The sequence below is a fragment of the Xenopus tropicalis genome, chromosome 8 (assembly GCF_000004195.4).
Source record: "Xenopus tropicalis strain Nigerian chromosome 8, UCB_Xtro_10.0, whole genome shotgun sequence".
Lineage (NCBI taxonomy): Eukaryota > Metazoa > Chordata > Amphibia > Anura > Pipidae > Xenopus > Xenopus tropicalis.
In genome coordinates, this window is record NC_030684.2 from 62,647,079 (window position 1) to 62,660,517 (window position 13,439).

General features: G+C 34.9%; 1 protein-coding gene across 6 annotated transcripts in view; it reads right to left on the reverse strand.

Moving 5' to 3' along the window:
* Nucleotides 1–477: 477 nt before the first annotated feature.
* dach2 (dachshund family transcription factor 2) overlaps nt 478–13,439 on the reverse strand; it is a 323,436-nt gene continuing 310,474 nt past the window's right edge. For 5 of the 6 annotated variants that reach the window (XM_031906819.1, XM_018096094.2, XM_018096093.2 and 2 more), the window contains one exon: nt 478–1,506. In XM_031906819.1, the coding sequence (XP_031762679.1) occupies nt 1,469–1,506 (38 nt within the window). In that variant the 3' untranslated portion in view covers nt 478–1,468. 6 annotated transcript variants of the gene reach the window in all.

Genomic DNA, 13,439 nt, shown 5'->3' on the forward strand with positions numbered 1-13,439 from the left:
ATATATGGGCCATTAAAAAGCTGCTGATGGCCTTATTGTTTATTATTATTATGTATGGGGCCCTCAGATAGGCCCGTCACATGGATATCTGCCTGGAAATCAGACAGATGTTAATTTGGCAGGTTTATAAATCCTACCAGGGCAGGCAGTGCATTGGCTTGTTGATGTGCTCCTTGCCCTGATGGCTTGCAGGCCATCAATGTGATCCAATATTGACCACCGGGGAAAAATCCGCTCATATGTCCAGTTAAAGAGTTGTAGTACAACATCATCTGTAGGTCCTTTGACTTCTATTCCCTGGAATAATTTTTGGAAGTAAAATGGAAGCTTTCCAGTCCACTAATAGTTATTTCTATACTTGATTAAGAGATAAGAACTAAATTTCTCTCTAAATAAGCGGAAGGTAAATGCTATTGGCATATATACCAAAATATGAACAAACTGGTGTCTAATATACAAATTATTGCAAACAGTGTATTTAACATTGGTGTATTTTGTTTGTTTTTATTAAACCAATCTTGTAGTGGGACACAGTCAAATTGTTTAACAGGCTTTTACTGTTCAGTTTCATATAATACATTAAATTAGGCATTAAAAATGAAAGATTTCCAAAGTCAAACAAAAATGTTTTAATACTGTATTTTAGCAAGAACATTTTAACAAAGAAGTTATACTTTAACTTAATATGGTACAACAGAGAATCCATACTTAAAAGGTCCCATTATCTAACATTCTACTGTATGATCGTTTCTCTTAAAAGACCAAATGCTGAGCTGGACATAAGAAGGTGTTCCAGCAGCCAGGGCAACATCCGTGCACTTTATTCGGTCATCTAATGAAAGAATAATTTGTACAGCATTGTTTTATTAAAAAAATGTACACACATTTCTTTTGAAAATGTAATATATATTGAGTATCAGCTTCAATAAACAAAGCTAGATTTATAAACACAATTATATTGTTCTGTGATGAGTGGTATTAGCCATTAAGAAGTTCCATTTCAGCCACAATGAAAGCTGGAAAGGACTTTTTGGAGTGTAGTGTAATGTTTTCATTAGGCATTAGCCTCCCACTTAACTGAATTCTTCTTATTATTTTATCTTAGGGGGCAAAATGGTTATTTAATACAAAGTGTTGGAGTCCCATCTGAATTTTTAGTTGAGAGAAAGTGGAGATTTGTTTTACATGTGCTTACAATGTCAAAACAACTCTATTTGGGGCCTACACACTAACAGTGTCCTTTTGGTTGGCTTTTCTATGGAAACTTTGCAGAAAAATCTCTCATTATTACTAAAATGACATGGCAGTTGTTGATGCAGCAACCGCTACAACAGTTCCGAAAACGTCCTTCAAGTTTCATGCTCTATTCATATTTTTTTTCTTTCTATAATAAAGGCATCAAAGGCTGGGAGGGACCCTTTTCATGAACAGTGTAATCTTCAAATAGCAATCTCCGACAGGTCTTCCCTCAGTACATTATTGGTGGCTTTATGTACGTCCGGTTTTCTAACAAAAAAAAGAGAAAACACATTTAAATGTTTAATTAGCTAGGAAATCAGTTAAAATTATTTTTACATAGTTATTTGTAGCTCATACTGTTTATAGCAAGTTATCAATTATAACTGTTGTGTTGTAAAGTCACATGTCTGGCCATTTTATGTATGCTTATGTATTATTTCTAATGAATAGAAAAAAAAACCTGAGAGTTACATGATATAACAGAAACTGCTGATACATTCTACGAAATTTGGGGCACGGTGAATTAATTATCATCAAAATAACAGTTTAGTCTACCTCAAATATGTTGGAAATCAAGATGAAAAGTATGTAGATTCATTCCTAAAGAATTTGTCTTTGTAAGTGTATTTATCAGTGGGTGAAAGTTAATTTGGGATACGAATGCTCGATCCCATAGACTTTAGCATTCATAAATGTGCCCCTAAGATCAGTCTGCTGTGCCTATAGGCTAATACACAACTTTCTAAACTGAGCGGCTATACAACACTGGGAGTCAAAGCAGTAAGGGAATAGCAATTCTGAAGGCCATTGAGTTTGTGATTTGGTCTGAATGTATATTTACTGTACTGTTGATGTGTTGCCAAATTGTTTGTTTGTTTGTTACTTGCTAAATGTTAGCCAGCAATGTAGGCATCAAATATAAATGTATGTCCTGAAATCTGGAGAATGGGTTGGGTGCTGTACTCCTATTATACAGTCTTTCAGAGTCTAATATAGTCTTTGCTTTTTTTGGGCAGCAAGGACATGGTTAATCCTACATCAGTAGATTGTGTAGATGATAGCAAAATGATAATCCCATGTACCTCTGCGTGTTATGTTGACATATATTCCATTGCTGCTTTGCATACGCCAATACCGAATGAATTATAAGCAAAGAGCCAATATTGACCTGCAAAGTGACACTGATCTTTGGAGCATTTTCAAAGTTCGCCACATTTCAATTTCAAAATGCATTTCAGCCATAATATGAGTGATTTATCACTTAGCAGTAGCTGTCAAAGTAAACTCCTAGATAAAGTAAAAACATCTGGAAGCACAAACAAAAGAGAACAGTGGCTGAATTTTAATCCAAGCCCGGCATGCTCACTTCATTAGGAACAGGAAGCAGCTAATTAGTAAGTGAATGGTTTGTGTTTTAAGAGCTCTTGTACTTCAGCTCCAAACAAAGATGATCTAATATGTATTCTGGATATAAACAAGAATAGAGACCAGGAAGATGAGAGAACAAAACATCTCAAGAGGAATGTTTGGGGGCCTGGGAATAGCACTGTAACAAAAAGAGGACATTCTAACTATCCAGTGATATAAGTTCTGATAACTAAGCAAGCACATTTTATTAAATGCTGCCAGTTTTTGTTTTTTTTTGTTCAGAAATGTCTTTCAAGTGTTCATCTACATCCATTGCATGTTTTTAACATCGTATGCAATTTTAACCAATGCTAATCAAAATCTTGGAGGCAAGAAAACCGTAGGCATGCACTTTCTTTTTAAAAAAATACTCGTGGGAAATACTTATTTGCTGAAAAAGAGCACCGTTTGTATTAATATTAAAAGCTAATGCTAGCATTTGTCATATTGTGGTAATAAATCTACGGTAATTATGCATATATGCAGGCCACATAATATGAGTTTATGATCTATAATTAAATATTCTAGAAAATTCAATTCTATTGTAAACATATTTAAGTTATGATTGTGGACGTTTATTTAGATGTTTATTTTTTTCACAAAGCAACCAGAGATTAAAGCAGTTCTAAGAAATCTGGGTAAAACCAAGTAGAGTCAAATATTTTATTTGGATCTTGTTTTAGCACATATATTATGATCACTCATTCCAGTTTTTTCTTCCAATCCATTTACACCATATTTCATGATGGCACGTGGCTTAACTGAACCAGGGAAGGCAAAATAACCAGATATGAGCAGTGCTGGATAAAGAGTAAGGTAGAGAGAACATTTGTCCTGGGCTGCAGCATCAGAAGGGCCCTTATTGGGAGGGGGGCAGAAAATAATGATCTACATATTGTTTAACAGCTGATTCACTTACCTACAGCAATCAAACTGCACTCCAACTAGAATTTCCAGCATTTACATGAGAGCTGAAAGCTCTTGCTGGAAGTTGTAGATTTTTTCTCCTAACTCCAGTACTAGATTTAAAGCAATGCCTTATATCAACCACCACTGATGTTTCATAAGTAGCACATTTGGACTGGACTCTTTTCTCATTTGTAAAATCGTATATTTTATTCCTGTTTTTGTATTTTTTATTTTTTTTATTTTGGTATAATTTGTTAAGGAAATACAAGGACAGGCTCTATCTTTGTTGTAGTAAACAATACAATATGGGAAAGCTAGACAACATTGTGTCAATTCATAAACTATCCCATAAACATTGTATTGTGATATATTTTGGACACTTTACAAGTCAGCAAGCATTCTGCACAGCCTCGGTTCCCAACTCAAAGAAGTAAAAAAAACTGAATTCTTTGGACTGGTAAACACCCTAGCAAGAATAAAGGGGGCAATGCTTGGTAAATGGGCCAACTGCTCCAACAATTGTGTTATGTTTTAAGAAAGTGCTAATAAATGTAATAACAAGTTGCCAGGAATCCACAATTTAAATTATAATAAATCTCTTTGTGTGTGTGTGTATATGTCCTGTTACCCTAAATGTTTGAGGTGTAAAGGATCACAATACTTTTAGGTTCAGAAATATCAAAATGTGAGTTTAGAGCTTAATACATAATTATTATTTTTTTTTATAAATCTACCCCTAAGTCTACTTAAAAAAACATTCAAACCTTAAATAACCCAAATCAATTGTTTTGTCTCCAATAAGGATTAATTATATCTTAGCAGGCATCAAGTATAAGGTACCGTTCTATTACTATAGAGGAAAAGGCTAACATTTAAAAAAATGCAAATGATTTGATGAAAATGGACTTTCCGTAATCTGGGGCTTTCTGAATTTCTGGATATATATAAAATAACAGAAAACACAAAGTTAAAAAAAAAAATCTAAATAATACAGTATTTTTTTTTATAATTTATTTATAAGTACTGTAAACAAGTGCAGTTGAAAAATTGGCTGCCACGACATTGACATGTGTGTATTATTTATGAAGTAAACATTTAAAAGAATTTATTATTGAACATTCCCATTTTGAAATATTTTCTTGAATTTGCAGAAGCATTCAGTATTTCCAAGTTTATAGCGTTGCACTGTGACTAGTAATTACAGTCTCTACACTTTCTTAAGCTGATCTATTAAGGGCAATGATAAGCCCAAGAGGGGTAGCATTCAAGTTGTGGAGATGTGGAATGTGGTCTTACATACAGTATATTATTCTTATTTAGTCATTTTTATTTAAGAGTTCAGTGCAGCTTACAAAAATAGTTCAGATGCCTGAGGCAAAGTATGGTATAGAATGACTTGTCTGAAGTCACATAGAACTGAGATAGGAACAGAACCTGGCTTCCAACCTTTATAGTAAGTTAAGCAACTGCAGCAGAATTACTAAGGGCAGCACCCCATTGCCTTCTAATCACTGTAAGATCAAACTGTTCTTAAGAAGTATCCATTTATCGGCAGATAAAGGCAGATATCCCTTTACATATATATTAATGCTCAGTGGAAGTACATGCACAATGACGTTCTATGGTTTGCTATTTTTTAATATTTGACTTTATTTATTTGCACCCAGGCAGTTTGGCCCATTGGAGGGAGTGCACTTCTTGGGACAGGCATTACCTTTGCTAGTGACAAATAAAATGAAACTATATCAAACAAAACTTTTGTCCATCTTGACACTAACTATACATATCCTTACTGGGTCCCTATTAGGATTTCTAGCAACAAAGTCCAATTGGGGATAAATAATCACTATATTGTTATCATTATATTGTGTTATTTACTCCCTCCAGACCCCTTTTTCCTGTTCCCAGTCTGGTGAGTCTGTAACATACCCAATGCTCCACACTGAAGGACTGTCTATGCTCATTACTTAAAATTTCTTAGCAAAATGTAAGATTTACTAAGAATGTATTTGCTTGATTACCTTGTTCCCCAGTTTCCTTCTAAACTGCATTATTTTAGCAGGGGAAGAAATTAATCTGCCCCTGTACTACAGACATAGATTGTCCAGATTGTTCACACTTGCCATGTAAGTTGCATGGAAGTCCTAAACAATGCATTTGGTCTTTAAATTATCTACCCAGGCATAAAGGCAAAGTAACTTTCCCTACATAAGTTAAACTTTTTAGGAAGGGACCTGGTGGACAAAATAATGGTTTAAGAATTGAATACTGTCAAAAGAAATGCATCACTTATCTAGGGTAGAAGTCATAAAGTCCTATTTCCTACAATTGGTGGTACAATAAGCTTGCCTGATTAATAGTAAAGCAAATAATACATATATTTTCTGATGAGTGAGTGCTAAAAGTACGAAAATTTCGGATCGTTGTCATACAAAAATATTGTGGTACGATCTGAAAGTTCCGAAATTTTCGCATTGGAACGATCGTCAAAGGTGTGAAAGACTTTCTGACTTTGATCCTTCTGTGCACGTTTTTGGAACCCTCCTATAGGACTCAATGGCACTCTGCAGCTCCAACCTGGCCAAGGGAAGTCACAATACCGAATCTCGAATGAATCCGAAACTTTCGTACTCGTTGCGTCAAATACGATTTTGTTGCACAAATTGTCGCAAAGTACGGAAAAGTTGGGCAAATTAACTAAAAGTATTCGGACTCAATCGTACATTGATAAATGGGCCCCATAGTCTATCCATAGTGCATCCAAACTGCACCACATGGATGCAACATTTGTATACTATAGCAGAACACAGTTATAAAAGAAAGGTTTTCAGTGACACTTTTCAGGTACTGACTTCATTTTGCCATTTCTTATTGTATATCCAGGTGAGGAAGTGTACCTTGAAGATTCCCACAAACTACTACTATTGTATGTTTAACATAAAAAGACATTCACAGAAAACAGAATTTTTGAATAATGTGTCAGTATTCCTTTAAACCCATTCAATTTACATTTTGGTGAACATTATAAAGTTACATAAATGAATAACACTTACCAAACAAGCTAATGGAAATATTAAGGTTGACATTTTAGACCACAGTTAAAACAAAATAGAAAGTTCAATATGTTTTTTTAAAACCCTTATTTCCTTTGTTTAAAAGAAACTTTTTGTAAACACCTAAAACTAAATTAGAACTCATTTTGATAACTGAAACTGCAGTTGTCAAACTGTCAATGTGATTTTGTTTAAATCCAACAGTTGCTTTACCTTTCTGGCTAAACGCACAATTGCATGTGATAAACCAGGAAAGATAAATCTGCATTGATTTAATGTCTTCTAAGGTAATCATGACTGTCACTTGAATAGGATGGTTTCCGTCTTTAGGTTAAAGGAGAAACGGATGGTGACCTAAGATTAGACCACTTGGCCTTCCTGGTCTTCAAATCCACTTATTTAAAAGACTGAACCAATGGCTAATTTATGTCTTGTAGACATATGATATGTTTTTATTCTTTAACTACTTCTTCTTTGCTCCTAACACAGATTTACTATCTGTATAAAGTTTAAACATACAGTTTGAACAAATAAAAGATATGAAATGCTACAAACTTGTCTTAGCATAATTACTGTATACAGGCCAGTTAACACAGATGGCTCCACACCCAGGACCCTAGGTCTAGGAACACAGTGATATATTACCCAAGTTTGAAAAAGGGTATGAAATGATTCAGAGGAAGGGAAAGTGGATTATGCAATTTACCTTCAAGTGCTGGGATAGAACACCAAGGAGCAAATAAATGAAATCTATAAATTGCTATATAAAGATTTTGGTATTTATTATTAAAAGTACCAAATTAAATTAAATCTGGTTGATTCCAAAGGTTTTGAATTCTTAAATTCAGACCAATCCCCTATGAAAGTTAATCAGTGTTTCTTTTGACCTATGTTGATACTAACATAGGTAACATGAAAACAATATTGCCCAAAGTCATAATGTTCAAACCAGTCTTTCTTTTGGGGGGGTCCAAAATAATAAATCACTGAAAGCTATTGATATTAATACAAAAAAAAATGTTCAAATTGCTCTAAATGGCCAATTAATGCAATCAAGCAAATCTGATTTCATCAATTTGATTCAGATTCCAGCTCTGGACAATTAGGGAGCCTGCAAGAAACCTGCAGGATTCCCCATTTAATGATAAAAATAAAATTGTCCCAAAGAGTGTTTAAAAACAGAAGCTAATATATGAATTCCAAAGCTTGAAAAACCTTCTTATAAAATAGGTATAGGATGTATTAACCAGATAAGGGGTCTTTCTGTAGTTTAGATTTCCATACCTTAAGTCTACTAAATAATAATTCAAAAATTAAGTAAACCCAATAAAATTGTTCTGCCACCAATATGGATTCTTGGTTACCATTATGTACAAGCTACTTTTTTATTATTACAGAGAAAAAGGTAATCATTTTTTTATTTTAAATGTAATTATTTGCTTAAACTGGAGTCTGTGGGAGATGGCCTTCCTGTAATTCGGAGCTTTCTGGATAACGGGTTTCCGGAAAATGGATACCATACCTAGTATAGTAAAATATAGTTTGAGTTGCTCACAGATATTTATGACTCTATTCTACACTGTTCTAAAACATGGATCTAGTTTGGATAAAAATCCTGTATCAAGAGACAAGACAAAAGATCACATTTGAAGACACAAAGCCTAGAAGCATTAAAAAAAACAACAACAAAGGATGGTGACCAATGACCCGTAACAAGGTGAAGTATAGGAGGGGCGGGGTTTTGGTTGGCAAGGGGCAGGGCAAGTCCCAACGATGCTCCAGTCAAGACTTTTATACTTTTCCCTTGCAAACAATCACATGTTTTTATCACATCATCTGTGCTGATTTTACCTTTCTGTAAGTTTCACTTCTATGTTTATTTCTTCAGGGATCTTTGTAACACTGAGGTAAAGCATTTACTACACAGAAAATATTTGCTCAGTTGACCCATATGTCATCCACACAGGTCAACAGTTTAACAAAGTCAACCTTGATTCAGTGTTTTGTGCGCATAAGCAGGAATTGTAAGGTGCCCGTCTGAATAATGTGCCCTGGCACAAACAAGACCCACAGCACAAGAGACTACTTAGCCCTTTAAAACAGTTCAATGCAAACGATATACCAGTTTTATAGCATTTTACTGTTCTGTGTGCGGAAGATTTGTTTAAGCCTGTGTGCAATAAATGTATTCATTTATTGGGTTTTTGCTCTAATCAAATATTCATTTACGTGGGTTTCATTCCATTAAAGAGAGTATTATACAAAGGTGAGCAAAACTGTAGATTTAGTTTAAAGCCTAATCTTGTTCTCTAGGGGTAATATTGACTATATAAAAAGTGTATAAATGATATTCCGTAACACTAAAATATGCTTATAGCCCCCAAGTGCACGTTCTCCTGCTTTATAACCTACAGTGAAATGCATGACTGGCTTAATAAGCAAGGCATTTGGAGAGGATTTTACACAGAGTAAAGATCTCACAAATTCTCGGAGAGCTGAAAATCCTTCAATAATAGTAATTCTCCCTCAGGACACACATTTCAGAGCAGAAAATGCTGGGTAAATCATTGCGTGTAGTAAAAAAGGGAAAACAAAAAGAAATCAGAAAAGCAGCCTGCGATGTGAGAAAGTAATAGGCACTGCATTTTTCAGGCTGTGATATTGTACTTGACTCTTTGCTTCCCAAGCATCACTTTAAGCAGTATTCTGCTGGTTTCTATAGTCATAAAGGTAATTCTGGGTGGACATTCAAAACTCCTCTAAACTAGAACATTTATCAGAAGCCAGTAGAATTATTTTCATATACTTATTGACAAATTACTTTACTTAAACATGGTCTAAACATACAACTTGCATTAGCATTGGAAATATTCAAGGTAAAAATAAAGTCTCACCCAAACTGCACTGCATCCTCCAAAGTTTAAGAACCTACCGGTATATCAAATAGCAATAGTTATCAGTTTTAAAGGGCATATAACATCATCTTCTTATTTATGAAAATATTCTAGAACTATAAGAAGTGTGTGGTTGTGTGACTTCCTTGTTTTATGGCAAAGATTGGCTCATGCACAGTTTTTGAATACGGACAAAACCTTTTTTCTTGCTGTATAAAAGCATGAATGGACATTTAAAGAGCCAGCAAAAGATTTTCATATACAAGTATGGGATTCATTCACCTGTTATCCAGAAATCTCCACATTAAGTCCATCCTCCATAGACTTCATAAAATTTGTAAAAATTATTTCCTTTTCTCTGTAATAATAAGAGTACTTTGTGCTTGATCCCAATTAAGATATAATTAATCCGTATTGGAGGAAAAACAATTTTATTGTGTTTATTTAATGTTTAAATTATATTTTAGTAGACTTCTTATATGGAAAACCCTAGGTCCCAATTATTCTAGTCTAATATTTGTATATACTTTTTATCTGCAATTAGTTCCCTCTGAACTTTCCACCTAAGCATATATTGCCAGCATCTTTGGAGCCTGATACCTGTTGAAGGGTGGCATAAAAAAATTTCACGAGTGATGTCCCAGACTATTTATGAATTATTTGTGTTTTAATCTGAGCAAATTAAATATTAATTATGATTGTTGTTTCTAATGAATTGTTAAAATGAAATAATATCTAATATCGTTTTAACCATAAATATGGAGATACATTGAGAAAAGGGGATTCATTATCTCAAGCTAATAAAATAATTTCAGAGCATTAAATATAATTTTTTTATACATATGTATTATTTCATATTTCACCTTGTACTATTTTGTGTTAAAATGCTTGTATTATGTTAATATCTTTTTGCGCATCCGGCACATGTAAGTGCCTAACGGAGGTGAACCGCAACATGCTGCATTCCACATTCGTTTCCGCACACGGAACCAGGAAGGAGGAAGCGATTGCTGCTACCCCAGGCTGGTGCTGTTCTCTCCGAACAGGGGCACCAGCCCAGGGTAAAAGGTAGGCGATTTAAGTCACTTGGGGGTGCCTAACATTTTGGCACCCCCAAGTGACTTTGCCTTTCTTTTTCCTTAAGACACATATTTAGTTTCTGTGCAGAATATATTTCAGTTTATTTTAAATCTTTCCTGAAAGGATGACAGGCACATGGAATAGCCATGCAGTAAATACTAAAGAGATCATACACAGGGATTCAACAAATACATGGGGCATGGAGCAATACTGGAGACATGAAAATGTAAATCAAAGTCATTAATGTAAAAAGTCAGAGCAAATACAAATTTTGCCTGCGGAGGCACGACATTTGCGTTATTATATTATGCTGTGGAAGTTGCATAACAAAACCTCCAAGATGGCTATAGACAGAATTCCCTCAGCAAGAACCACAATTTGCTGTGGGATCACAGCCGGCAGTGATCACTAGAGAATTTCTCAGCTGACAGACTAATTTGGCTGCAGCCAGACACCAGTTCTGTCATTTTTAAGCATCTAATGCTTGGTCTCAACTTTTTTTAATGTATTTCTAAGCAACTTTCCAATATACAATAATTACAAATGTCTAAAGGGTTTTAAAGTAACTTAAGAATGTAAATGCAGATGCAAGCAGTGTTAGTGTATCCTTTTCTGTTCTCTGGCTCTGACCCTTAAAACAGTTAATCAATAAAAAAAAAGTTGGTTCTTATTCAGGTTGGTTAATCAGCTGGCTTGCAGTGTTATTTCAGGAGGAGTGGAAGGCAAGGGTGAAGAGAATGTAAATAACCATATAAAAACTGCCTTCAACTGCATTTACAAATAAGACCAATTAACTTTTTTGATTAATTTTCTTAGAATTAGACAAAATTAGTTGGGGGGCCTCTTTAAACAACCTGGTAACAAAGATTGGTGCCTGGGCCAGCATATATAGGCTATAATGTATATAAAAAAAATACAGAAACAGAACAGAAAAATCACACTTAACTTTATGCCCCAAAGAGAAAGAAATTGTATATGACTATAGAGGAGTGAAAAATAAAATAAAGTAGCAATGCTAGTTTTGTAAAGCCTTGGTTATTATATGTTGCAAAAGTAAACAATGTAGAACAATGCAAACACAGGGCTCAGCAGAAACCCCATCACCCAGTGACCCCCTAATTGTAAGAGCTTTCAATCTAAACTTGCTTTTGATCCATTAGAGAGAAGCCTAAAACAACAAACAGCAAGTAGATGTTAGTTAGTGCATGACAATACATCTAAATGCTGAAACGTCCCTTTAATGCTTTTGTAAACTGGAGTCACAAAAGATTACTCAATAATTTACTAACTTGGTTGTCTCAAAGATGCTGACTGGAAGGATATGCTTTTTAGGTTAACAACTCTCTGGAGCAGTGTACAGATAAAGCTACGATAACATCCATTATGTGAACAAGATGTAGATGCATTTTTTTTCTAAAACATGTTTCAAAAATCTAACTCAATTAAACTGCAGAGATCTCATGTCATCAGATCATTCCCTTGGACAGCCAGTATAATGGATGTGCCGACACATTAGTTCTGGAGTCCATGGATAATGAAGACATGGGGCCCACCTATGTAAAAGCCACATACTCCAACGTATCACTGAAAATATATGAATATGTAGAAGAAAAATCAAACCAAGTAAGCTCACAACAGTTAGAACCATTTCTATGGAATGATATAAGAAAAGAAAATAAAGTTATAGTAAAAAAGACTAGTAAAAAGACTAGTAAAAAAAATTTGTCTAAATCCCTAGAATCTGAGAGATCCTTAAAAATATGTGACAATTTATACATGTATAAAAACTTTAACAGAAAAGCAAAACTCATTTTTATTAATTCTCCCTCTAAATTTTTAAATAATTTTGTAATAATCTTTAAAACAGAGGCCTGACAAAGGCTGGCCATATGCATAAATGCTAAAGTAAATTCCCTATAAAAAGCCTGAGCCCTGGGATGTAAAAATAATGGCAATGGTACCAGAGTGTGGTGCAGGTATTGCCAGAAGCATCTACACCATGGATCCCCAACCTTCTACACCTGTGAGTCACATTTAAATGGAAAAAGTGTTGGGGAGCTACGCAAGCATGAAAAAGGTTCCTGGGGGTAGAAATACGAGCTTTAATTGGCTACCTAATAGCCCCTATGTGGACTGGCAGCCTACAGAAGGCTCTGTTTGGCATCATACTTGTTTTCATGCAACCAAAACTTGCCTCCTTACCAGAAATTACAAAATAAGCACCTGGTCTGAGGCCACTGGGAGCAACATCCAAGGGGTTGGGGAGCAACATGTTGCTCATGAGCCACTGGTTGGGGATCACTGATCTACACTATATTTGGCACAAGAAATATACTGTGCAGCTTATAAATAACTGGTCTTCTACCTTTTCTTGAATTCCACTGTATTTGCAGCAACCATAAACCAGTCTAAAATGTTGCACCAGATATACTGTAGAAGGAGCAAAGATTTGCTAGTTCATTACATGCATTTGGGCACTACTTGTGCTTGATACAGTATGTACTGGAAGGCATGTGGGTGAGATATGGGCATGTCCTTCAGCTGCAAACAATTCTAATGGCACAATACTTAGCACTTGTAGAAGCTGTAGGAGGAAAATGCAGCCATGTACCACTAGTTTAGAAGAAGTTGTTAAGTACTAGACATCCTTGTGCCTAAGTGTGCTGTGCATCTCATAGACAGAAGTAGGCACAACAGGCAAATGCCTGCAAAAAAAAGATGAGTGCAGTTATTTATATTCACTTTGTGTAATGGCATTTTAATGGGTGAACTTGAAATGTAGTCCACAATCGATTTGCCGAAAAATTTGCGAAGCAATTGGAAAATTCGGGAACTGGCAAAAAATTCGCAAAACGCA